General features: G+C 41.3%; 1 protein-coding gene across 7 annotated transcripts in view; it reads right to left on the bottom strand.

The window, feature by feature from the left end:
* PLCB4 (phospholipase C beta 4) overlaps positions 1-25,223 on the bottom strand; it is a 478,321-nt gene that overhangs the window by 138,561 nt on the left and 314,537 nt on the right. For all 7 annotated transcript variants that reach the window (XM_081559122.1, XM_081559119.1, XM_081559121.1 and 4 more), the window contains 3 exons: positions 20,292-20,372; positions 18,957-19,016; positions 17,374-17,517 (listed from right to left, as the gene is read on the bottom strand). In XM_081559122.1, the coding sequence (XP_081415248.1) occupies positions 17,374-17,517; positions 18,957-19,016; positions 20,292-20,372 (285 nt within the window). The remainder of the gene's footprint in view (positions 1-17,373; positions 17,518-18,956; positions 19,017-20,291; positions 20,373-25,223) is intronic.

Consider the following 25,223-nt stretch of genomic DNA (forward strand, 5'->3'; position numbering starts at 1 on the left):
GATTTGACCAAAAAATCAACATTTTACCTTTTGAATGTGCTTATCTGGGATGCTATAACCATTCTAAAATTAAACAGCAGATCTACCAATGTTTGTATACCATAGACCAACTTCTACATCATGTTAAAAAGGAAAAAATAAAACAATTTTTCTCTTCATGTCAACTATTTTCTCCTGGTTCTAATAAGGAGAGAAATAAGTATAGGTAAAAGGTATTGAGTGCTACCCTGGCAAGAGATCAGTGTCAGTGCTGAAAACTCCCTCACCGCATGGGACAGAAGGCCAACAGGCAGACAATGACAGTGGTGACAATAAAAATCAGGGAAAGAAAACTGAAAGTCACCTTAACTGCTGCCTCAAAGGTAATAGAGACAGAACAGAATTGCATGCATAATAAAGGAGCTACGCTGGCAATCCTAGACAAAGTCAGTTGATAAAACTCAGGATGAAAGGCTAAATTAAGGAGCCTATGAAAATCACACAATAGCAAACTATTGAAACAAGGGGCCAAACAGCAACGTGGGTTTTGGGGAAAAAAAAAGCAGCAGATGGACAACCCCATTAATGATTTCAAAGTCCTTCGAAAGTCAATAATATTTCGTATCAAAGTTTCAAATCCAAGAGAACATTAAGAGAGAACAACAAATCCAAGAGAACAACAACGAGAGCCTTTTTTTCCTTGACATAGTCTGAGTCTTCCACAAAACAAACGTTGCTATCTGCTCTTCTTTGCCCACAGAGTTGCTGATAAAAGAAATGCATTAAACATTAAGTGTCACCTGATTCTTACCTCCCTTCAGAGCACTGGAACCAGTGTTTGGGCAGGAAATGAGCTGCCACATATGAGTCTGGGTGGCTGTGGTTGGAAGATCAGTATGGATGGGCCTGGATAATATTTATACTTTCCTAGTCAAAATCAGTTTAGGCATTCACAGATACTCAAAAGTCTGTCAGCCTGGCTAGTTATCTTGACAACACTAGGTCAAAAAGAACCTCTAAATAGTCACAAGGAAGGGGGGACACTGTGCTATTCTCGGTCATCACCCAGAAGCTAAAGTGTCAAATTCCCATTCCAAATGGGTTTCTGTTCACTATCATTCCTAAGAGACCATTTTTTCACCACTTAAGTGTGACTCTGGAGCTTCTCAGGTGGCGCTGTGGTAAAGAATCCTCCTGCCAATGCAGGAGGCGCAAGAGATGCAAGTTCAATCCCTGGGTCGGGAGGATCCCCTGGAAGAGGAATTGGCAGCCTGCTCCAGCATTCTTTCCTGGAAAACTCCATGGACAGAGGAGCCTGATGGGCTACATGTAGTCCATGGGGTCACAAAAAGTTGAACATGACTGAGCACACACAGACGCACACACGCCTGACTCTACCCATGACAGTCTGATACCTTGTAACAATGTTCTACTGGACCTACAGAATCTTATCCTAAATAACTACATCTAATTCCAGATATCTACTCCGATAAATATACTGTTGACCTGAATTCCTGAAATTCCTTATCTACCTAAAAGCAAAGGAACTAGATTGTCATAAATACTCTCCCCAGAAGCAACACTAATCTTCTCTTTCGGAAGATGAAAAGTTGACACCACACCCAAACAGAAATCATCCAGGACTGCCATACCTCCTGTCTGTCCTCCTGAGGACCCATTTATTTTCCCTAAAAACCATCTGCCTCTTGCCCCCTGTCCACCCCCTGTTAACATGCTCTATGAACTCTAAAATCTCACTGCCCCTTTGGGGGTTCACTTCTTTCTGTGATGCCCCTGTGCACACAAAATGAAAACTTAATTAATTTGTATGCCTTTTCTCCTCCTAATTTGTCTTGTTATCAGCTTATTTCACAGACCCAGCCTAAGTCATACATACATATATACATTCAGAATAAATTTATGCTTGTGTTTACTTGTGCTTGCTGAATGAACAACATACTATAAGCAATACATGATGCTCTTTAATGGCTCAAAATGCACAGAGCAGCATCATTCCCACAAACTCCAGAAACCATTCAAAAAGCAAATGGGAGGGACTTCCCTGGTGGCCCAGTAGTTAAGAATCCACCACGCAATGCAGGGGACATGGGCTTGATCCCTGGTCAGGGAAGTAAGATACCACATGCTGCAGAGCAACTAAGCCTGAGCGCCACACCTAGAGAGTCCATGTGCCACTAAGGAAAAGATCCCCGCCTAACAGCCGGGACTCCACGTGCAGCAACTCTGACCCAGTGTCCCCAAATAAATACATATTTTTAAAAAGAAAAGAAAATGAGATGTCTTGTTTATTTTATATAACCACATTTTATATCCACATGGAGAACTCTGAAATAATTGAAGAATTAAAAGATTTTAAGAGAACACAAAGCATCATTTTATGCTGGTCAGAAACTACCAGTTTTGTAAGAGTGCATTTTTGGTCTCAACTGTCAGATTTACAGAATCCTGGTGGTGAGGGATGGGTGAAGAGCTGGTGAATTAAAAGGTGTTCATGAAATTGTTTCTTTGGCTGATGCCTGTATTTCAGATCTCTGAGGTCACTTTTTCTCCTGACACATGTCAGTTGACAACACTAGCAAATTAAGCCAAGCCAAAATGAACAGTGCTCAACACGCAGACTCATGCCACCTCCTGAGGGTCTGAATAAGTATCATCAGTCAAGGAGCCTCTGTCTGTCTATACTTCTAGGCAACATTACCGATCAGTCCAGGCTGATCAAATGTACAGGTAATCCTACAAACCAAACAGGACTTTCAAGATAAAAGGTACTAAAAAGAATTTAAGTCAAAGGACTTGAGTTTCATTATCTAATTTCCTATCATTTATGGAAAAAATCCCACACTTCCTCTGCTCTATCCCCCAAAAACTGCGGAGGGAAGGAAGAGGCATGGCAGCAGGAAAACAAGGACAATAAAAAGGATGTTAAGGGTAAAGCTGAATGAATGTCTGCATTATATTGTTCTAATACATCTGGGAAAATATTGGTCTGAGCAATGCCTCTATGACATCATTTGCTTAAAACAGTAGTTCTGAAAGATACTGTGTCTCTTCAATAAGCATGAATGAATGAATGTATATCTATTTGGGAAAAAACTGAATATCCCTCCTCCTTGCTGAGACTGGTATGAGAATATATCACTGCTTATGAGAGAGCTATAATAAAGAAATTCTCCTAAACAAAGCTTTCTCGTGCTCATTTGACCAAAGAACCTTCTTTGTATGTGGACTTTGTTTGAGGAAAACATTGTACAGGCCACCAACTTCAGAAGTGCTGCTCTATGACTACACCTCCCAGAAATAATGACATTAAACCTTTACCTGAAAAGCACAGTAACATCATACTGTGTTACAAGTGGAAGAGACTATTCCTCAAACTGTGAGCTGCAGTAGCGGGTGTGTAGAACACAGGATCTGGAGTGGACCCAATGCCTGGGTTCAAGACACCAGCTCACCACTTACTGGCTGTGTGAACTTAGGCACGTTACTCAATTCTCTGGGCCTATTTGCACGTTACTCAATTCTCTGGGCCTATTTCTTCCTCTGCAAATAGGAATAATCCATCTTACAGGACTGTTTTGAGAACTGAATGAGATAACGCATGCCAAGCACTCTGAACAGTATCTAGCATCCAATATAAAATAAAAACTTCACTGCTGCTGTTCTTCTTATTATAATTATTAGGGGCCAGTAAACTTTTTCTGTAAAGAGCCAGGCAATAAATACTTCAGGAATTGGGGGCCACATATGGCTCTCTGTTGCACAGTTTTTGTTTTGTTTGAATAATCTTTGCAAAATTTAAAAGCCATTTTAGCTCACTGGCTATACAAAAATCAGGCTGAGGGGGAATTCCCTGTAGTCCAGTGACTAAGACTCCACACTCCCAATACAGCAGGCCCAGATTTGATCCTTGGTCAGATAACTAGATCCCACATGCTGCAACTGAGAGTCCACAACCTGCAACCAAAGACCCTGCGTGCTGCCATAAAGACTGAAGATCCTGTGTGCTGCAACTAAGACCCAGTGCAGCCAAATAAATAAAATAGACATTTAAAAAAATCAGAGCATAGGGCTGGATCTGGCCCATGGACTGCGCTATTATGATTATTAAATTATTTCCTTAGAGGCAATAGAGTCTCATCTCAGGCATTGCCAACCCACCTCCTCACATGTCCCATCTTTCAATTATACCCCAAAGATAAGAAAACATACAAACACATGTAGGCCTATGTTACACACACATGTTCCCAATGACATTTTTTTTTGCTAGCAATCACTTCATGGGAAATAGATGCGGAAACAGTGGAAACAGTGTCAGACTTTATTTTTTGGGGCTCCAAAATCACTGCTGATGGTGATTGCAGCCATGAAATAAAAAGACACTTACTCCTTGGAAGGAAGGTTATGACCAACCTAGATAGCATATTGAAAAGCAGAGACATTACTTTGCCAACCAAGGTCCATCTAGTCAAGGCTATGGTTTTTCACATGGTCATGTATGGATGTGAGAGTTGGACGATGAAGAAAGCTGAGCGCCGAAGAACTGATGCTTTTGAACTGTGGTGTTGGAGAAGACTCTTGAGAGTTCCTTGGACTGCAAGAAGATCCAACCAGTCCATCCTAAAGGAGATCAGTACTGGGTGTTCATTGGAAGGACTGATGTTGAAGCTGAAACTTCAATACTTTGGCCACCTCATGCGAAGAGTTGACTCATTGGAAAAGACCTTAATGCTGGGAAGGATCGGGGGCAGGAGGAGAAGGGGATGACAGAGGATGAGATGGTTGGATGGCATCACCGACTCAATGGACATGGGTTTGGGTAAACTCCAGGAGTTGGTGTTGGACAGGGAGGCCTGGTGTGCTGCGATTCATGGGGTCGCAAAGAGTCGGACACGACTGAGCGACTGAACTGAACTGAAAAACTGGAGCTATGTGGTAATTGGAGAAGCAATTTACAGCTAGTGACATTTTTCTGTCCCAGGGGCCAAAAGGTGAAATTCAAACTTCTGGTACAATTAGAGTAATTCATTTTGCATTCCCTTGGCAGAGTCATTTGGTAATACTTGCAATTAGGGCAACCTGAGCGGGCTGGGGGCCCAAGGCTGAGTCTTTTCTCAGGAAACCTTTGCGTTCATGAAACCTCAGCAGAGAAAACATGTCCCCTGTGAAGATCACAGCATTTGGAACAGAAGAGGCTGGGAGGTTTCCAGAGAAGCAAGAGAGGCAACAACCTAGAAAACCCACCTTAAAGGTCATGGGGACTTACAGTTACATTGAAGCCCAAGAAAACATTTTAAAGGCCAAGAAAATGCACATGATAAAACCATTAATGATAAAATATAGTACTATGTTAAACTGCTTTCCTGGTGGCTCAGACAGTAAAGAATTTCCTTGTAATGCAGGAGACCTGGGTTTGATCCCTGGGTCAGGAAGATCTCCCGGAGAAGGGAATGGCAGCCCACTCTAGTATTCTTGCCTGGAAAATGCCATGGACAGAGGAGCCTAGTGGGCTACAGTCCATGGGTTTGCAAAAAGTCAGACACGACTGAGTGACTAACACTTAACTCTACTGGCATGAGCCCAACTTAGTATAAAAGAAAATTGTGTGTACATTAAAAAGACACATTAGAGTGAGTATAGGGGTTGTAAGAAGGGGGAAAGGGGGAACTCCTTAAATGGACATGGGGCTTTTCTTTGAGGGGTATGCTGCTGTAGAACTAGATGGGGTCATGGTTACACAGCACTGAGATACACTGTGCTCAGTCATACAGTCGTGTCCGACTCTTTGTGACTCCATGAACAACAGCCCACCAGGCTCCTCTGTCCATGGGATTCTCCAGGCAAGAAGACTGGAGTGGGTTGCCATTTCTTTCTTCAAGTGACATACTAAATGGCACTTAAATGTTCACTTAAAACAGTTAATTTCATGTGAATTTCACTTGCATTCACTTGTGACAGGCCTCACTGGAGGCTTCTTTCTCACTTTGCTCCTCCCCTGACCCCAAGGGAACCTCCTTGATGAAAGTGACAAGGCTCCTGAGAACCACAATTGAACCTCCTCCAGCTCCAGTGCTGGGCTCCTGCACATGCGTTTTGGTAAGGAGTTTTACTAAGAAAAATAACACTAAAAATCTCATAATTGATGACTTAAGAAACTGGGGGGGGGGTGTTTCAAAAAAATAAAGATAGTCATCTTTGGAATGTTAAAGGGTGAGGAGACGAGGAGCACAGGAGCAGGAGGTCAGGGCCAGCCTGCAGATGAGCTCCCAAGGGTTGCTGAGCAGCCAGTGAGCTCCTTCACACCATGTGACCCAGCAAGTACAGGATACTCACATCCCTCCAAGAACATATTCTAAATTCACTGTCTCTTCATCTGTTGCCCCAAAGTAACTAGGCCCTCAATTTCTGATGATCTTACCATCATACTCTCAGTTAATCAGATTTAAAATCTCCTCCAATTTCACCCAGGAACAAAGCCTCTTGATTTCAAATGTTTCTCAGGTCTTCCTCCTTGTGTAACTGCTGAAGGCAAGAACGATTTATTTTCTTGGATCCTACCTCTGTAGAGTTGGTCCTCCAAGTCTGCTGATGTGGAACCTGCAGATTTGAGGGCCAACGGTAGGATGTAATTTTATACAAGGGACCTGAGCGTCTGTGGATTTTGGTATCTTCAGGGGTCAGGGGAGTGGTTCCTAGAACCATTTCCCTGTGGATATTGAGGTGGTGTTGCAGAAGACTCTTGAGAGTCCCTTGGACTGCAAGGAGATCCAACCAGTCCATCCTAAAGGAGATCAATCCTGGGTGTTCATTGGAAGGACTGATGTTGAAGCTGAAACTCCAATACTTTGGCCACCTCATGCGAAGAGTTGACTTACTGAAAAAGACCCTAATGCTGGGTAGGATTGGAGGCAGGAGGAGAAGGGGACGGCAGAGGATGAGATGGTTGGATGGCATCACTGACTGGATGGACATGGGTTTGGGTAGACTCCAGGAGTTGGTGATGGACAGAGAGGCCTGGCGTGCTGCAATTCATGGGGTCGCAAAGAGTCAGACACGACTAAGCGACTGAACTGAACTGAACTGTACTTCTTAAACTTTAATGTGTAAAGGAAGTGCCTAGAGATCTTGTCCAAATGCAGACTCTGATTCAGCAGGTCTGAGGATAAGCCTGAGACTCTACATTTCTAAGTTCCCAGGTGATGATGACCCTGCTGGTCCAGACCACACTTTGAGAAGCACTGCTCTGAGCCCTATGTTATTACCATATTATCTTCCCTACCAAGGCAGGAGACATAAAAGACTCAAGTTCGATCCCTGGGTTGAGAAGATCCCCTGAAGGAGGATAATAGCAATGCACTACAGTATTCTTGCCTTGAAAATTCTATGGACAGAGAAGCTTGGCGGGTTACAGTCCATGGGGTCGCAAGGAGTCGGACACCACTGAGCAACTAAAACAATCATCTTTTTAGAATGTCAAGATCATGTTGCATCCTTCCTACAATTCAAGCCATGACCTTCTGTTACATCCAAAGAATCTTCAGAATAGACACGAGGATCCAAGCAACTAATTGGTACCCTCCTTGGCATCTAGTACACGCTTTTGTTTTGTAAAGAAATTCCATGTCTTATAGGAGAAAGTAAGTTCAAGGGTCATTCACTATAACTCTCTTCTTTTAAAAATGAGGATAAGAAAGCCCATGTAGAAGAAATGATTTGCCCACATTTATAATTCATCAAAAAATAATTATAGGATGAACAGCTGAATGAAGGAAGAAAAAAGACACAAATGGGCATCTTCACTTAAAATGTCAGTGAGGTAAACATTTTATGAAAACATTAGCATTCACTTTAGTGTAAGTACATCCATGCTGCATGTTGGCTGTTGTCTAGAGCTGAGGTTCTAAGTGATCCACAGACAAGTTTGCTGTTTGACACACACAGTGCTAACAAAAATGAATATATTTGTCAACATTTTAACATCAGGAAATTTCATGTAAAAAATCCGGATGTCCAGTATCTCATGGAAAAAACACTACAAACAACAACCATCTAGCAACCTCTGGGCTATGTTCTTATGGTTAGAAAACTGGCAAGAAGTTAAGAGCCCCCAGATGGTGTATGTACCTCCCACTTCACTAAATTCTATTCCATCCTGATCTGTCTCCTGGCACCTTTCCATTATTCACATCATTTCCCTGGCTCCTGTAGGCATCTGAGTCAACAACTTCTGGTCTAAAGGAACTAATTTTTGACAATACGAAGATAAAGAAACAATTTCAGAGTGCAGAGAGCACCATCATGGGTCAGGCACTTAAGTATCGGATCATGGAACAGACAGTCTGGCAAGAGGAGCATGAGAACTGCTGGAGGAAGGGAAAGCAAAGGTGACAGGTAGTCATGGGAGGTCCCCAGGGCAAGCATTACCCACTCCACCTTCATTGATGCATAAGACCCTCCCAAGGCTCAGAACTTCATGGTCTCCACATTCAACCCAGCAATTAAGCAGATGAGCCCGCTTTCTGTTTTTGGCAAGAAGAAAACACCTAGGTGCGATGGGGACATTTAAAGCTCACAAATATGCATCCACCCATTTGCTCCAATTCACAGCGTTGTCCTTAAGAAAACTTTTTACTGCCCCTCGCTGATTTGCTTCTCATGAATTCAGGATGGTTTAAAGAAAAAATAAAACAAGAGCATGCCAACATTCACTCTTGGAAACATGAACAACATACACACATGCACATACATGCACCCCCTCCCAAACTTGAGCCTCAAAGAACTATGAGACAATGTGGTGAAGAACCTAAATCAATTAGTATACTGGGGCTTGGACCATGGATAGGAAATGCAGATTTACAATTGAGCTCTTTTAGCATTCAGCGGGCATCGGCTTTGGTGAGCCCAGGCAGCAAACCAGTAAATGCAAGTTCCTCAAACCAGTAAATGCAAGTTCCTCAAGGCTTCTCTGCAAGAGAAGCAGGAGAAACTCCTTACAGAGCTTTTCTGCAGGGCAGCAGCTCTCACCTTCAGCTCCTAACTTGAGCACTAGGGCAGGGCCTAAGGTCTCACATCTTGGATTAAGTTCCCAGGTACCGCTGAAGCTGCTGGTCTGGGACCACACTTTGAGAACCACCAGATTGCTAACACAATTAAAACTACACTTCAAGAAATAGCTTTTTTCCCCTTAGGATCACAGAAATGAATTCATTTTAATCATGCTTTTTGTATTAGTGAATTCTAACCATTTCCGGTAAGGCCACAGGAATCAGGAGGTCTATAGATTCACTTGCCTGCTGCAGTCAATTAATTTGATAAAAACTTGTTTGGGTTCAAAGTTGCTATAATTTTTGGACCAAATCCATTTGTATGCTAAGCTAATGGGGACTCAAACTTCATCCAGCATCAGAATCACCTGGGAGGCTAGTTAAAATATTACTGTAAAAATACTGAATCATGATGATGTGCCCCTCAAATTAATATAACATTGTTTATATTGTTTAAAACATTGTATATATTAATATAACTGTTATATTAATCAGTTATACTTCGATTAACAAAAACAGAAACATAAACAGATAGCTGAGCTCCATTCTGAGAATTTCAGATTTATTAGGCTGGCATAAGACCCAAGAATTTGCATTTTTAAGAAAGTCCCAGGTGAGGCTTCTGGTTTGATCCTTTTGAGTAGGCCTGTGCTTACCTATGAGTAGAGGAGATAGTTGAAAGGAGGGGAGCTCCGCATGAGTGCTAAGTTGCTTCAGCGTGTTTATGACCCTTTGCGACTCGACCCTACAGACTGCAGTCTGCCAGGCTCCTCTGTCCGTGGGATTCTCCAGGCAAGAATATTGGAGTGGGTTGCCACGCCCTCCTCCAGGGGACCTTCCCGACCGAGGGATCGAACTTGAGTCTCGTTTGTCTTCTGCATGGGCACGTGGGCTCTTCACCACGAGCACCACCTGGGATGCCCAGGGGAGCTCTGCAGAGTGTGAGCAAAGCCATTAGGCGGCATCGACTAAATGTGAACTTGATATTTTTCCTTCTTAACAAAACAAAGAATAAATCCCTTCTTCAAGAACTTTTGCAGTAATTCTTCCACTCAACATAATTTCAATTCAGCAGAGTGATTTTGACATTCAGTCCAATTGGCTAAAGTAAGATTTTATTAACTGTAATAAACTACCTGACCTTATCTTTTCTGTCTACAAGAAGACATAACATTTTTGTAATTTACTTTCTACAGTATTCAATCATGGGCTTATTTGATGACTTGGTTACAAAGCATAATTTATAGAGTTTGCCAAATATTTACAACCTACAGAAAGTATGATGAGCAGTCTGGAAGTTGTCTAAACTCAAATCCAAATCTGTGCATTTTGAACTTCATAATAACAGCTTATTTTTGTAATCAAAATAAAATTCAACTTTGCATAAAATAACATATTTATTTGTGGAGATTTTCAAAGAGGGTTGCCTTTCAATCTTATGTACAGTGACTGTGCTTGCAGTTTGCTCTGTAGCACCAGCTGGAACTAAATGAAAGACATCCGAACTCCCTTCAACACGCCAGAGACAAAATCCTCCCCAGCTAGTTGTATCCTAAGAGAGAAAAAACACATCAGAGAAACCAAGTTTCTCTTCTAACTAAAGAAGTCTGTTACAATACTTGGCATTTTTTGTAGGGTTTATGGGCTTCCCTGGTGGCTCAGACAGTAAAGAATCAGACTGCCATATGGGAGACCTGGGTTCGATCCCTGCGTTGGGAAGATCCCCTGGAGGAGTGAATGGCTACCCACTCTAGTATTCTTGCCTGGAGAATCCCCATGGATAGAGGAGTCTGGTGGGCTACAGTCCACAGGGTCGAAAAGAGTTGGACACGACTGAGCGACTAAGCACACAGCATAGTAGGGTTTATGGTAAAACAGTGGCAGTGAGATAAGGAGGGTTCAGAAAAAAGCTCTATTACATACAGTTTAGAGAAAAAAATGGGAAATATCTCCTTCATGCAATTGTTTTTATTTATAGATGTTTTAAGTTATGTGACCTGACACACCTATTACTCAAAGGCATACTAGCTTTGAGGAAAAAGTACCAGCAAATTTGCTAGCAACTCCTTTTAACAGAAGACCTTTAAGGAGAGGAAATGAAACCTGAGTTTTCTAACTGGAAAGACAGGAAGGATTTAGGGAAGCAGAAAATAATGATCTCAATCGGAAAAAGGTCAAGACACTGGGGTTACAGCCTCCAGGCTTGTCATGGATTCTCAGCAACAGCCCCCTTACATCCTTAAAAGTGACTCTACAAATAATGCCATGGCATCCCAGACATTTTGGACTATCATTGAATCACATTTTCTTGGTTTTCTTATCCAAACATCATTCTCTTAGCTTTTCTTAGAGCTAAACTGTAAAAAACTTGAGGGTTATACCTATTTATCACCTAGGTTAGAGTTTATGGATTCAGTCCACATAAAGACCTGAATAAAATGAGGATAAATGTATGGACACTGAAGGGGAAAGAGGGTGTGATGAATTGGGAGACGGGGATTGACATATATACATTATTGATATTATGTATAAAATAGACAACCAATGAGAACCTACTTTATAGCTCAGAGAACTCTACTCAGTGCTCTGTGGTGACCTAAATGGGAAGGAGATCCAAGCAAGAGGGGATACATGTGTACATACAGCTGATTCACTTTGCTGTACAGCAGAAACTAACACAACATTGTAAAGCAGCTATAGTCCAATAAAAATTAAGTTTAATAATGAAAAAGAAAAAGTAAATCATACCAAAAAAGACAAGTGAGAAGAGAAAGACAAACATCTTTCACTCTCCGTCTGATTCCACTCCCAGAGGTTGCCACTGTTAACTGTTTCTTTGTCATTCTTGAAATTATATTTATATACAAAGGGGCTTCCCTTGGGTGCAGTTTCAATCCCTGGTTGGGGAGCTCAGATCCCATACGTTTTGTGGCCCAAAAACCAAAACATAAAATTGAAGCAATACTGAAACAAATTCACTGGAGTTTAAAGATGGCCCACGTAAAAACACTTTATATATACAAAACAACAAAATGTATGTACTGAGCACTGATTAAATGTCAGGCACTGAATGTTCTAGATGCTGGGGATGTAGTAGCAAATGGGAAGGCAATAAATGAATAAATGAATGTATGGCATGTAAGTAGTGGTAAGTGCTATGAAGAAAAATAAAGCAGCATAAGGAGTTAGCATGTGCTGAGGGGAGATGAGGCAGGAAGCTAAGGTGAGGTTCCAGCAGAGACCTGAGAAATGTGAGGGAAGAGGTGCTGCATGTAGCTGGGAAATCATATGTTCCAGGCAAAAGGAATAGCACAGGCAAAGTTCTTGAGGCTGGAAGGAAATAGGGAGAGGAAAAGGATGGCAGCCAGAAGAAGGCAGGTAAGAAGAGATTCTTTAAGGCCCCGTGAGCCTTGGAGGGTTCTAAGCATCAGTGATGTGATCCAAATTACATTCTAGAAACATCCCTCCAACTGCTATTTTGGTAACAGACTACAACAGACAAGGTCAAGGCAGAGAATTAGGAGAGAAATGGTATTGACTGGGAGGGCACTGCAGTGATGGTGATGGTAGAAGCAGCTAGATTCTAGACACAGAGTGTTTGTTAACAGACCAATCAGGACACACGAGGAGAGTGTCCATAGCCTCAGCAACCAGAAGGATGTGGCTGGAAGGTCTGATGTGGACTTACGTTTAGGATCCTATAAGATATTTATTTCATAGGGGAGAAAGGTCTATAAAATTGAGCTCAAATCTTGTTAAAGAGGTAGAGGGACTAGGCAAGCTTATTTATTCTTTAAGCAGAGGGCATGGCTGAAGAAAAGACAAGATGAGCTATAAGGATGTCTTTAATACAAGTGTCATTTTTTATCTAAACAAGAAAATGCACCATCATTTTCATCATCTCAGGTGCTGTGAAAATATTTTGTATTTATTTGAAAGTTTAACTCTAGCAAAGCAAGATTTCATGTTAAATGTTATTGACTCTTAAAACACCCACTTGAAGTAAGACAAAATATCAGAGAACCCTTTTAGGAAGTGGATGAACAAGGAAGTAAGATGACTTTCACAGAGTCAGGCAAGGTCCCACATGGGAAAGCTGGTCCTCTGTGGACAGGACATGAATTGATGAATCCCATCTACCTGGATTCAACGTTTGGTTAAGTGAATTTTTCAGAATCATTGGACTGTAAGTATCATATAAGCCCAGGAATTAAGAACAGACTCAAGAATCTCAAATAAATACTCATAAGCAAGTTCTGTACTAGAAAACCTCTTAAAACTTCTATATCACTGGTCAGACCAAGACTTGTCAGATGGCATAAAACAAGCAAAACATTCTGACCACCCAGGGAATGGCTAATCCTCACAGTTAATAAGCTATTTTTCAACATTGTGTAAGTTTCTGCTCTCATCTTGCATGAGTACCATGAGTTGCTTATGTTTATTTCCATACCTGTTTAATAAAAACTACATTAATAAAATAATAAAAACTATATTAATGTAATAAAAACTACATTAATCAGTAAAAGACACTTGTGGAAGGAAAGAGGGTTGCTGGTTCTTCCAGTGAATACTTGGGAAGATTTCTTTAAAGGTAAGTTGCTAAAAATTTTTTCTCAAGTTCTATGTAAATGAGACAACTAAAAGATTAGGGAAAGAAGTTATTCAATTGTAGGATCCTGTTAGAGAACAAGAATCTTGTTAAAGTGGACTTAGTTGTATTTTAAAGAAACCAAACTGGCTATTTCAGACAATGCATTATGGGTGAAGTATAAGTGAAAAAAAAAAAAGGCTTCCCAGGTGGTGCTAGTGGTAAAGAATCTGCCTACCAATTCAGAGATGGAAGAGACAAGGGTTCTATCACTGGGTTGGGAAAATCCCCTGGAGTAGGAAATGGCAACCCACTCCAGTACTCTTTCCTGGAAAATTCCATGGACAGAGGAGCCTGGTTGGCTACAGTCCATGGGGTCACAAAGAGTCAGACAAGACTGAGCACACATTGGCAAAAAATCCATCAACCTCAACTAATAGACCCAAAATCTTTACATACAGAAAAGATTTTAGCCCTAACATTAAAAGATTGGCCAACAACTGAACCAAATCTATATGTTTCAAGTTAGAATAGAGTATTTGTGGAGTTCTGTCCCAGGCCACAGGTGTGACGCCTTGCACCAAGGCCGCAGAAGTGGATCCCAGAACCAAGGGCACCTCTGAAGCTGACTGAGCCCCTTTGTAACTGTGGCCCCAACCCCCCAACCCCGATCATCATCAACCAGCTTCCTGACACCAAATTTGGCAAAAATGCCCACCCGATGATCACCCTATTATGCCCTAACCAGTCATCTAAAGCCAAGCTTCCACCAGGAATTTGCTTTGTCTTGAGGCTATAAAAACCGGTTACTAACCCACAGAAAGTGTCGCCTCTCCCTGGTCTGTCAGGAGGTTGGCCTGCTGCACTCGCAATGCCCCCGTTATCTCTGCTCTTTGTTCTTAATAAACTCACACCCGTCTGAAATGCTCTGTATCTGGAAATTCTTTTCCAACCTACGCTCAGACTGCCATAAGAGTGTTTAAGGTCTGTAAGTGTAATTTAAAAAAATGATGATTTGCTTTAACTGACTTTTGTGGTAACATGAACAAAATATAGCCAGCTAAGAGCTGCTCTACGGCCCCATGATTCTGGGCTCCTAAGCTGTACTCATGTCAAAATGGTACCACCACAAAAATTCCCAAATCTTATCTTTAAGTATAGACTTCTGCCCTGGAACACAGACTTATATATCACATATTTATGACTATAGGGTTCAGACCATGGCTCTTAAATAAAACAAGACTGCAGCAATCAAACCATGGAAGTAAGAACATTTTGATTTACTGATCTGAGCCATCTACCCAGGACTGTACGTGCTCAGGGATGGGGTGGGGTTGACAGTATCACACAAGAAAACAGAAGGCTGAGTTTTAGGCTAGACTCTGACCTAGCCTGCTGTGTAGACACAGGCGAGTTCTTTTAACTCCTTGGCTTCCTCTTCTATATCTGAAAAATGAGGTGTCTAAGTTCCACCTCCAGCTCTAAAATTCTAGGACTCTGTGACCTGAACAGTGAACGTACACTGAGGGCTCTCGATGAGAAAGGCACAGGCACTTTCCATGTAACAAATCCTATAACCCACACAACAATCCTATGAGCAGGCACTGTGATGCTGTTCTTATTTTTGAGATGAAAAAGCTGAGGCTCAACGAGGCCAGTCATGTGTCTCAGTCACACAGCTCGGAAGAGGAAGAGGAAGGATGTGCGGCCAGGCAACTTGTTCCCGATCCCAGATTCTTAAGATCATATGATTCATACTGTTTCTTGTAATACAACAAGTTGACAAAAGACATGACACAGGTCTACAGAACTGTCATTTTGCAAGATTTCAAGCATCTAAATATCTATCTGATTAACAAGTCTTTCTCTTTCTGAGTGATCAGCATGGACTTCTGAGATTGAATGTTGCTATGGCAAACAGCAACCAGAAAGACCTTTGTAGAAAATAACATAAGCATCACTAGAAACAACGCTTGTTTAGATCAGCAGGGTTCAAGAAACCATCCAACTGGGTGTTGATCTGAGCACAATATTGAAAGAACAATATTGAAAGCAACATCTGTTCTCCCAAAGCGAGGTGCTCTGGAAAAGCAGCATAAAGCCAACCAAGCCATGCACGTACAGAAGCAAAGGCTCTCACATCACGTGGAACAGCCATTCCTGCCTGGACCCAGAGCCACAGTTGGGAGCTTCTCAAACCTTACTGCACATATGAGTCACTGGGGGCGCTTCTTAGTAATGAAGATTCTGGATCTGTAGGTCTATGTGGGCCTGAGATGCAATGAGTTCCCACTGAGGCGTGTGCAGCAGGAAAGTAGACCACGCTTTGTGAGTGAGGGTAAAAGAGTCTTGATGGTCTCAGTATCTGTAGAACTCAATTCTGCACCCCTTGATTCTGGGTCCAGGGTAAAGTCTTCTCATCTAAGTTTCATCAAATAATCTTACCTGGGTATTCCCTGAGGGCTCTTTAGTTCAGTATTTCTAATGATGGCCTTTCTCATTCAACCCTGCACTGAGCTTATACTTGCAGGGTCAATGGGAAAATAAAATGCCCCCTTCCCAATCCCCCAAACCCAGATCTCTGCGCCTCTTCACACATTTTATGCAAAGATAATGGGTGCTCTGACCACAGGTAACATTACCGGAAGACAAACAACTTGCAGGAGAGTGAATTACATTTGAGGCTTTCTGCTTTGGTCAATATCTCTGTGACTCACTTGCTAGGGCAATGGTAGGCTGGTTATGGTACTCAGATGGATCATAGCCCAATACTTTCATAGCTTACAGGCAGGGTGAGTATCAATCATCTAGACATGCACTAACAGGGTAACTACAAGCCATATGCAGCAACTGAAATGCAGTTCATCTGAACTGAAAACATATATTATATTTTGACGACTCAGAAGAATGTAAAATATGTTAACTGATTTTATATTGATTTCATATTAAAATGACCTATTGGATCACAAAATGACATACCAGAATTTGAAAAGATACATGCATCCCTATCGTCAGAGCAACATTGCTCACAAGAGCCAAGACATGGAGCCAATCGAAACGCCATTGACAGAGGAACGGATAAAGAAGATGTGGCACATGCATACAATGGACTACTACTCAGCCATAAAAGAGAATGAAATAAGCCCATTTGCAGCAACGTGGGTGGACTTAGAGATGATCACACTAAGTGAAGTAAGCCAGGCAGGGAAAGATAAATACCATAGGGTATCACTTCTATGTGGAATATAAAATAATGAAATTAATTTTACCTGTGGCTACCAGAAAAAATTAAACTACATCTGTGGCTTGCATTATATTTCAGCTGGGTAGTGCTGATCTAACCCTTTGCTACTAAAATGTGGTTCTCAGACCAGCAGCATCAGCATCAACTGGGAGCTTGTTAGAAAGGGAGAATGTGCCCTCACCTCAGACCTACTGAATCAGAATCTGCATTTTTACTAAATCCCAGATGATTCTTGCGTACATTCTGGTTAAAGAGGTTCCTACAACATATCACAGTCAGCGTTCAGGCTGCTGGTATTCGTGAGTGACATGCTGAAAGGGTATTGTGCTTGCTGAATTTTCTAGGGCAACATTCTAGCAAGCCATGGAAATGTTCTTTAAGATTTAAATTAAATTATACAATTCAAAATATATATCAAAATGACATTATACATGAAAAACTATGTGCACCACACACGTCCATATGGGAATGGAAGGAGGTTGTTTCACGGAGGATACCTTAGTTATTTCTGGATTTTCAGCTACCATGTACGTGAAACTGATGTTCACCAGATCTGCACCACTGCAGACACAAACTATCCGCCCTTCCAGATCATTTTCTGATTTGCCAAGAGCTTCAAGAGCAGCCAAAATTTTGGGATCCTATAGAGGTAGACAAATAGGAAAAAAATACATTAGATCACAGAGCATAGAAAAAGAAACTACATTTGATGTAGAAACATCCAGTAAGACAAATTCTTCTTTCTATCTAAAAATGTCCAGATATCTAGTGTTATTCTAAAACTCATACAGGTAAAATCTATAACGTTATACATTATTGGAACTCATCTGGTAAGAAAGGTATTATACAGTTATTGATTTAGAAGATGGGGAGGCAGGGTCTTTCTTTCAATTGAGGGTTGTAGTTATTGGAGGATGTGAACTATGGCAACACGACTCAAAGGCTCTGCCTGAGACCTGATTGTGTCTGTAAAGGTCAAAGGGGTTTCTCACAGAGAACAGTCACTGGGGATTCATGCAAACATGCAGGGCATTGCCACAGTCAGTAATCACAAGTTGTTAAAAAATGAAATTGAGTCTTTCAAATAGCCTGGACACGTGCATCTCTAGGATCCCTGGCCTCCTCATTTGGAATGAAAACTGTGTAAGTTTGCCCTAATTAGCAAATAAAACAGTGGCTTTGTCCTCTGAAAGAACTCAGAGGGAAATGGCAAAGTAGTTACACAGAGATTTTAAACTAACATTAAAGAGGGCCACGAACAAAAAACAAAACAAAGTGAGGAACATAGTTTTGTTTTGAACATCTAAAAAGCTGCAAGACTCTTACGGAAAGAGGAATAAATGCTGTGCTAGACTATTCTAGGAAAAAAACATCTTTTAAATTCCTAGCGCAAACAGCTTCTCATTCAAACAAATCAATTCCTGTGAAGACTTATTTATGTGCTCTGCCATTCTTTTTTCTCTCAGAGGCAAACTGAGCCCTCAAGGCGAGCCAGGGTCTGCGTGCACAGGTGCACAAATATGGAAATATCCGAGTCATCTAAATTTCCACATCAGCCATGGACCAGAAGTGACTCACTGTTTGCTGAAAAGGAAGGTGGGGATGGGGGGAAGGGGTGCTTGTAAGATTAATTTCTGAGTTAAGGGAACAGTTTATTTCAATGCTCAAATCACACAAGGGTCATCATTTTCAAAGGTTAATATCAATTTCTAATATAATTAAACCCAATGCAATCCAAATCACCCAACCATTACAGATGAGATTTCTAAACTGTATCTGTTCTTCATTCCCAGCTGATGATTCGGGGGCAGTAATGGGCCTCCCCGGCGGCTCAGTGGTAAGGAATATGCCTGCAAGGCAGGAGACAAGGTTTCGATCCCGGGTCAGGAAGATCCCCTGGAGAAGGAAATGTAACCCACTCCAGTATTCTTCTTGCCTGGGAAATCACATGGAAGAGGAGCCTGCCAGGCTACAGTCCTTGGGGTCACAAGAGTTGAACACGAATGAGTGACTAAACAACAACAAAGGGGTTACACAACAGTCTGTGTCTGGAAGAACAACAAACACCAGGCATGGGTACCTTTGGTGTGGCTCCTAGCCGAACACTGTTGATGAGGGAACATTCTAGCACTTGGCCTTCCTGCAAAGAGAGCACATAACACAGCAGTGAGTCTTAATTCTGCCAGATCTATAGCACAGACAGGTGATTAGCAAATGTTTGTGATGACGAAGGCAATGCTGATTAGAGTAAGGCAGAATCAGGATTAAAAACAAGTAATAATTACAATAATAATTTTCAACAATCAAAAATAGTCAAGATATTTTCAAACTAAACTTTGGTCCATTCATGTGCGTGAAGTAAAACCAATACACTAACACTGGGTTGTTGTGAAGGAAAGTGAAGTGTTTACTGTAAGGCTCCAAGCAAGGAGAACAGGTGGCTCTCGCTCTAAAACTCTGAACTCCCCAAAGCAAAGGGTTTCAGCAAAACAATTTTAAAGGGCAGCTGAGGCAGGGATATTGCAGGGTATTTGATCAGCTAGTGCACAGTTCTCTGACTGGCTGATGGTGAGATAACATGGGGGTGTCACAGGGGTGAACATTATTAATCCTCAGGCTCCAGGAGGCTATGTCCTTATGGTCATCAAATAATTAAATTCTTCCATTGGGGGGGGGGGTTAGGATCTGTGAAATAACTCAGGAAATGTGCATCAGATACTATCTAGGAACTGCAGAGAGGAGCTAAAGCAGTGGATGTGGAGGAGGGGTCTGTTCTAGGAAGGCCCCATAGCATCCTGCCTGGTTGCAGAGACCTCAAACATTCCATTCCATATGTATATATATATATACACATACATATATATGTATGATGCTACTTTTATATATTTAATATTGTGATTACTGCCATGTATATTATTAAATATATGTGTGTACATGAAATATTAGTGGGACTATACTAACTTAAACTCTGATTCTACTCTGGAAATTCAGCTCAAAGGTTCACAAAATCTGAACGCTGTGCCATGTGTTAAGTCCTGGAAAGTGCCCTTAAATGCACCTATGAGACTTCAGCTTGAATACCTCTCTTCTGTGAAATCTTTCTAGCTCCCAAGATTTAAATCAGACTTGCCTGCTTTTAAGCTCTTGTAACCTGACCTTCTCTTTCACAACTCGCAATGTCTTGTAACTTTCTTTCTTTTGGATGCCCGACTTTGATCATAGGCTGGAATCTATAAGGATCACATCCTTGACCATTACTATATCCCCAATGCCTGGCACACGGAAGCACATTTTAAAGTCTTGAATGAATGAATAAGTGTAGGGTCCATGCCCTCAAGGGGCTTTCAATCACTTGTTGAGAAATGAAATGCCTTCACCCTGATAGCAAGAGGAACAACTTGTTTCTGTGCCATACCTTGCCTTCACTTCTCCAGGTCAGAAAGAAGCCAAATTCATCTACTTTGAAGAGGCAGTTGGGTTCAAACACAAAGGATTCCTGTGAAAAAGAAATGTGTTGATCTGCATGACTCACATCATTTTGAATCTAATAAAAATGCAAATATCTTTTAGCATCTAAACAAGAGACAAATGCATCCTGAATCTAATGACCACATTTCTCATTATATTATGTAACATTTTCATTTTGAAAATTTCTTGCATTCATTTTTGCATTGAAAGACTGATCAATTTTATACAGCATCTTCCTTTAAGGCAATTTTAAGAACAAAACACACTAATGCTCTGAAGGTACATAGAGGAGAAGTTTTCTGTAAGATCTCAGGAAAAAGAGCTCCTGGAAAGAAGGACTCTCAAGTTTCAGCCAACTGGTCTCATTCCACACAAGAGGAATTGTTGCTGGTCTCTAACATAATATCAGAAATCAGGAGATAATTTTTTTTTAAATCACTGATTTTTTTTTTTTTTTTTGTCTACAGAATTCAGCTTTCAGAGGTTTATTCAGATAACTCCTGGGCTTTCTGCTTTTATATCCAGTCTCATTGGGTGTTCCATAAACCGGGACTTAAGCAAGATTTTGAGCTACTCAAAGTGTAGTCCTAGAAGCAGCAGCATCAGCCTCACATGGGAGACTGACTGAACTGGCAGAATCTAGGGCTCCAGGCCAGACAGACTGAATCAGTCTCTGGGGTGGAAATCAGAAATCTGTGGTCCAACAAGGCCTCCAGGTGATTCTAATACGCAGTAAAAATCTAAGAACCACGGCTGTGGACATTAGGATCAGATCAAGGAATGTTCGCCAAATGCAGGGCCCCACAGCAGCTAAGTTGTATTTCCCAAAGGATTCCTGGTCTTTAGCAAGAAAGCACCATTGTTCTTAAGAACTCCAGGCAAGTTCTATGTCAATGAAAGCAAAAGGGCCCCCAGGAAATGAACTCAGATGCCCTCTGCCCTCTGCCTTCATTACACCAAGACTTGGCACTCACATGTCAACAAATCCACTTCTTGTGACCTAAAGAACTTGTCCTCCTAGATAATTATAGCACTGCTATAGGGAGCTGCCTGGCAAACAGGAACGGGGTGTGACTTCAAACAAGTAGAGAGCAATAATGGATTAAGATTTTAAGCATAGTCCAGACTCTCAATTCAAAACTTATTTTTCTAAATTTCAAGGAAGTAGCAACATTTATCAAAGTAAATCCAATGTCAATGTCAGATTTTAGAGTCCCAGGGGCCCTGAACAAAAATTTGTGTAGTTTTCTGACAGGTGAAGAATTATCATGTACATGCCATCACCGTGATGAATAAGATGAAGGAAGGGCATTATGTGACCTTTGTCTATGGATTAAAAATCCAGTTCTTCCACTTATTATTTACTTTCTCTTACAAAGACTCTAAGTCTCAGAATCCTTATCTAATAAAAGGAAATATCTATACCTACCTTTTAGGGAATGAAATGAGATGATAAATGCAAAGTACTTTTACATTTTGCCATGAATGTGAATCACATTGTTACACAGTTCAGCAAGTGGTAGCTACCATCCTTTACCCCTGGTTCAAGTTTACATTTGTGGTAGCAAATTATTAACAATGTGAATTTGTCACTACATAATGTTTTCGAAATGCACAGAAATGCACTTCTGGGTGGTTGAGCTTTTTAGGAAAGGTTTGACCCAGAAGTTGACACTTTAGATGGGTCTTAGAGGATGAGCAGAAGTTATCCAGGTGAAGCAGCCTGGCAGGTATGCAGGACTGCTCTGACAGTAGGGGCTTTGGAGGAGTTGATATAGTAGGTACATCTTAAGGGGATGGCAGGAGATGAGACGAGACATATAAATAGGACTAGATTGAAGGGTGGGGTACATCATACAAAAAGGCATTAAACGTAACCCAAAAGGTCTTGAATCATTACTGATTGAGAAATGAGAATAATCAAACTATGAGAATGAACACATTGTAGAATACTTTCCAAGCAATATCTTAATGGTAATAAAGAATTTCAGTGTTCAAAAGTATGACCTAAAATGGTGTTTACAGAGTGGACCTACAATGAATCAGCCACCATCATTATTTATTTATGTGCACCCAACTGAATTCCAAATAGGGATTTGGAATGATCTAGGAAAGGCAATGGCACTCCACTCCAGTACTCTTTTGCCTGGAAAATCCCATGGACGGAGGAGCCTGGCAGGCTTCAGTCCATGGGGTCGCTAAGAGTCGGACACGACTGAGCGACTTCACTTTCACTTTTCCCTTTCATGCACTGGAGAAGGAAATGGCAACCTACTCCAGTATTCTTGCCTGGAGAATCCCAGGGACGGCGGAGCCTGGTGGGCTGCCATCTATGGGGTCGCACAGAGTCGGACACAACTGAAGCGACTTAGCAGCAGCAGCAGCAGGAAATATACATGATAAATAAGAATGATTTTCCAGCTTATTTTGAGGTGGAACTTACAGTTCCTTGGCCTCCTTAATGGCAAAGATTTTTTCTTTCTTCCTCTCTCAGTTACTTAGTACCCTCTGACTTGACCGTTACTACCTGCGAATTTGGATTCCTAACATCTCATTCTTGGACCATCTGATGCTTTTAACCCCCAGCTCTATAGTCTTCACTCTCCTATATTAATCTGAGTTCCTACAACTTCCTATTCATTAATCCTGCCTACCCCTCGCTAACCACCAGGCATCCCTTGCTTTTACTTCCATCCTTGTCTAGTTTATTTCCATGGTCCAACATTACAATCACTTCCTCACAGACACCTTCAACTTCTGTGTCTCATTTTCTGTTTTCATGGCCAAAAAACTAAGTCCATCCTATCCATTTTTTAATCACTAAGTTTGATGGAGAAAATCACAAAACTGGATTGTCTGGCTTTGGTTTAAATTCAAGATTATAAACTCAAATGGATAGTCCACATGACTTTCAGCCTTATAATTCTTTCTTTTAAAGTTCCCTACTCTTCAAAAGGATTATCTCAGTGCTTCTTCTCAAACTCCTTTACTCCTAAGCTAGTTACTGAGCTTCACTGATTGAATAAAGGAAACTCATCAGATAAGAACATTCTCCACCCTTCCTCCTAATAAAGTATGCTTTCGCCCATGAAAGGTCAATCCCTCCGCTTCTGCTCCAGATTCAATCGTCTTCCAGATTCCATCCTCTTTCACCTACACAAGGATTTCAGTCTTCTATTTATCATCATCTGATACATATCAGTTTTTCTCTCTATGAGGTCATTCCTATCAGCACACAAATAAGTTCCAGCCATCCCCACTTACTCCTTCATTCACTCCCTCATGTCTCTGATCCATTTTAAGGGCATAGTATCTTGAAGAGTTTGTCTCCAGCCACTGTCTCTACTATTTCTCTTCCATACCATCTCTGACCAATTCCATTTGCCTTCTGTTCCTCCCACTTGCTAACATTTTTCTGCCAGGTTCACCATGACTCACTTTCACGCTGCCATATGCAGGGCACACTGTGATTTGCTCTTCTACATGTTCAACATTACAACTTCTTACATGATCCGCAGAAGTCAGCTCTGGGGATTGTTATTTCTACTATGTTCTGAGACCTCCTTTAATGCTAGAGCTTTAATACCATCTACTTCTTGATGACTCTCAAATTTATAGTAGCAGTCCAGTCCTCTCCGGGTTCTCAGTTCAGACATCTAACTCTCTTCTTGACTTCTTCACATGAATGTCTCCAAATTAACGCATCCATAACCAAATTCTTTATTCCTCACCCTGCTTCCCCAAGCCTTTCCATCACAAGACATTCTGGGCTCAATACTTGTCACTAGTGTCCTGATTCACTGAAACTACAATCATCCTTGACTTTCCATTAACAAATCCATTTTCATAGCATCCATCTCCACCACCACCACCCCCTTGGTCCAGAGCATCACCATCTTTTTCATAGATTGATCAACTCATTTCTACTCTTTCCTTCACAGCAGCCAGATTGATCCTTCAAACAGCAAAACCATTTAATAGATCCCTATCATATTTAGGAGAAAATCCCAACTCCTAGTATGGGCTAAAAGGTCCCATATAATCTGGGTCTTAGAGACCTGATCTCACATCATTTTCTGTCTTTGTTTTCCTTCTTTTTCACTACACCCATCAGTACTCTTCCTTAAGAGTACTTCTTAAGCTCTTCTAACCTCAGGGCCTTTGCACTGGCTGTTCCTCCTTCCTAGAAGTTTCTTCCTACCGTCTTTAGTGTCTCTTCATCCTACAGGCCTCATTTTAACTTTCCCCTCTTCAGAGGGGATATTTCCTTGACTTCCCTAATAGGTCTCTCATTTTATTTTCTAAGATAGCATCTTGATTATTTCTTTGCTTGCAACTAACACAGTCTGCAATTATTTCATTTCTTTGTTTATTATTCATGGCTTGGTTCCTACACCAGAGTTTAACCTCCACGGGGCAGAGTCCTTGAAACTTTCTTGTTCACATTTGTGCTTCAAGCAGCTACCATATCAAAGGCACACTGAAAGTAAATTAATGCACCAAAAACTTAAATGAATCATTTTTTTCAAAAATATTTCACAGTAGGCCAATATATAAAATGTAAACCAGAAGTTCCTCGAGTTGAGGGGGTTGAACCAGGCCCCCATAAGGGTTAGTCTCTGGAGGGCTCCCATGAACAGACAGACGAATGTAAGGCTACCAACGCTTAGGCTGCCTGCCTGGAGGAAGCAGAAGCTTTTTCTAATTCATACAAGCTCATCTTAGAGGTTGGGTATGGTTTTGAGGTACCTCGTAGGAATCCCTTTTGGAACAGGAGAACTGTCTGAATGCCCCTACAAAGAGATTATTTTCAAAACAGTATAAGAACCACAGGCAAGGAGAAGGAAAATAAAGCAAACTTGCAAAATAAGGACAAAGT

The sequence above is a fragment of the Giraffa tippelskirchi genome, chromosome 13, assembly GCF_054371585.1.
Source record: "Giraffa tippelskirchi isolate mGirTip1 chromosome 13, T2T-mGirTip1v1.2.pri, whole genome shotgun sequence".
NCBI classification, from domain to species: Eukaryota; Metazoa; Chordata; class Mammalia; order Artiodactyla; family Giraffidae; genus Giraffa; species Giraffa tippelskirchi.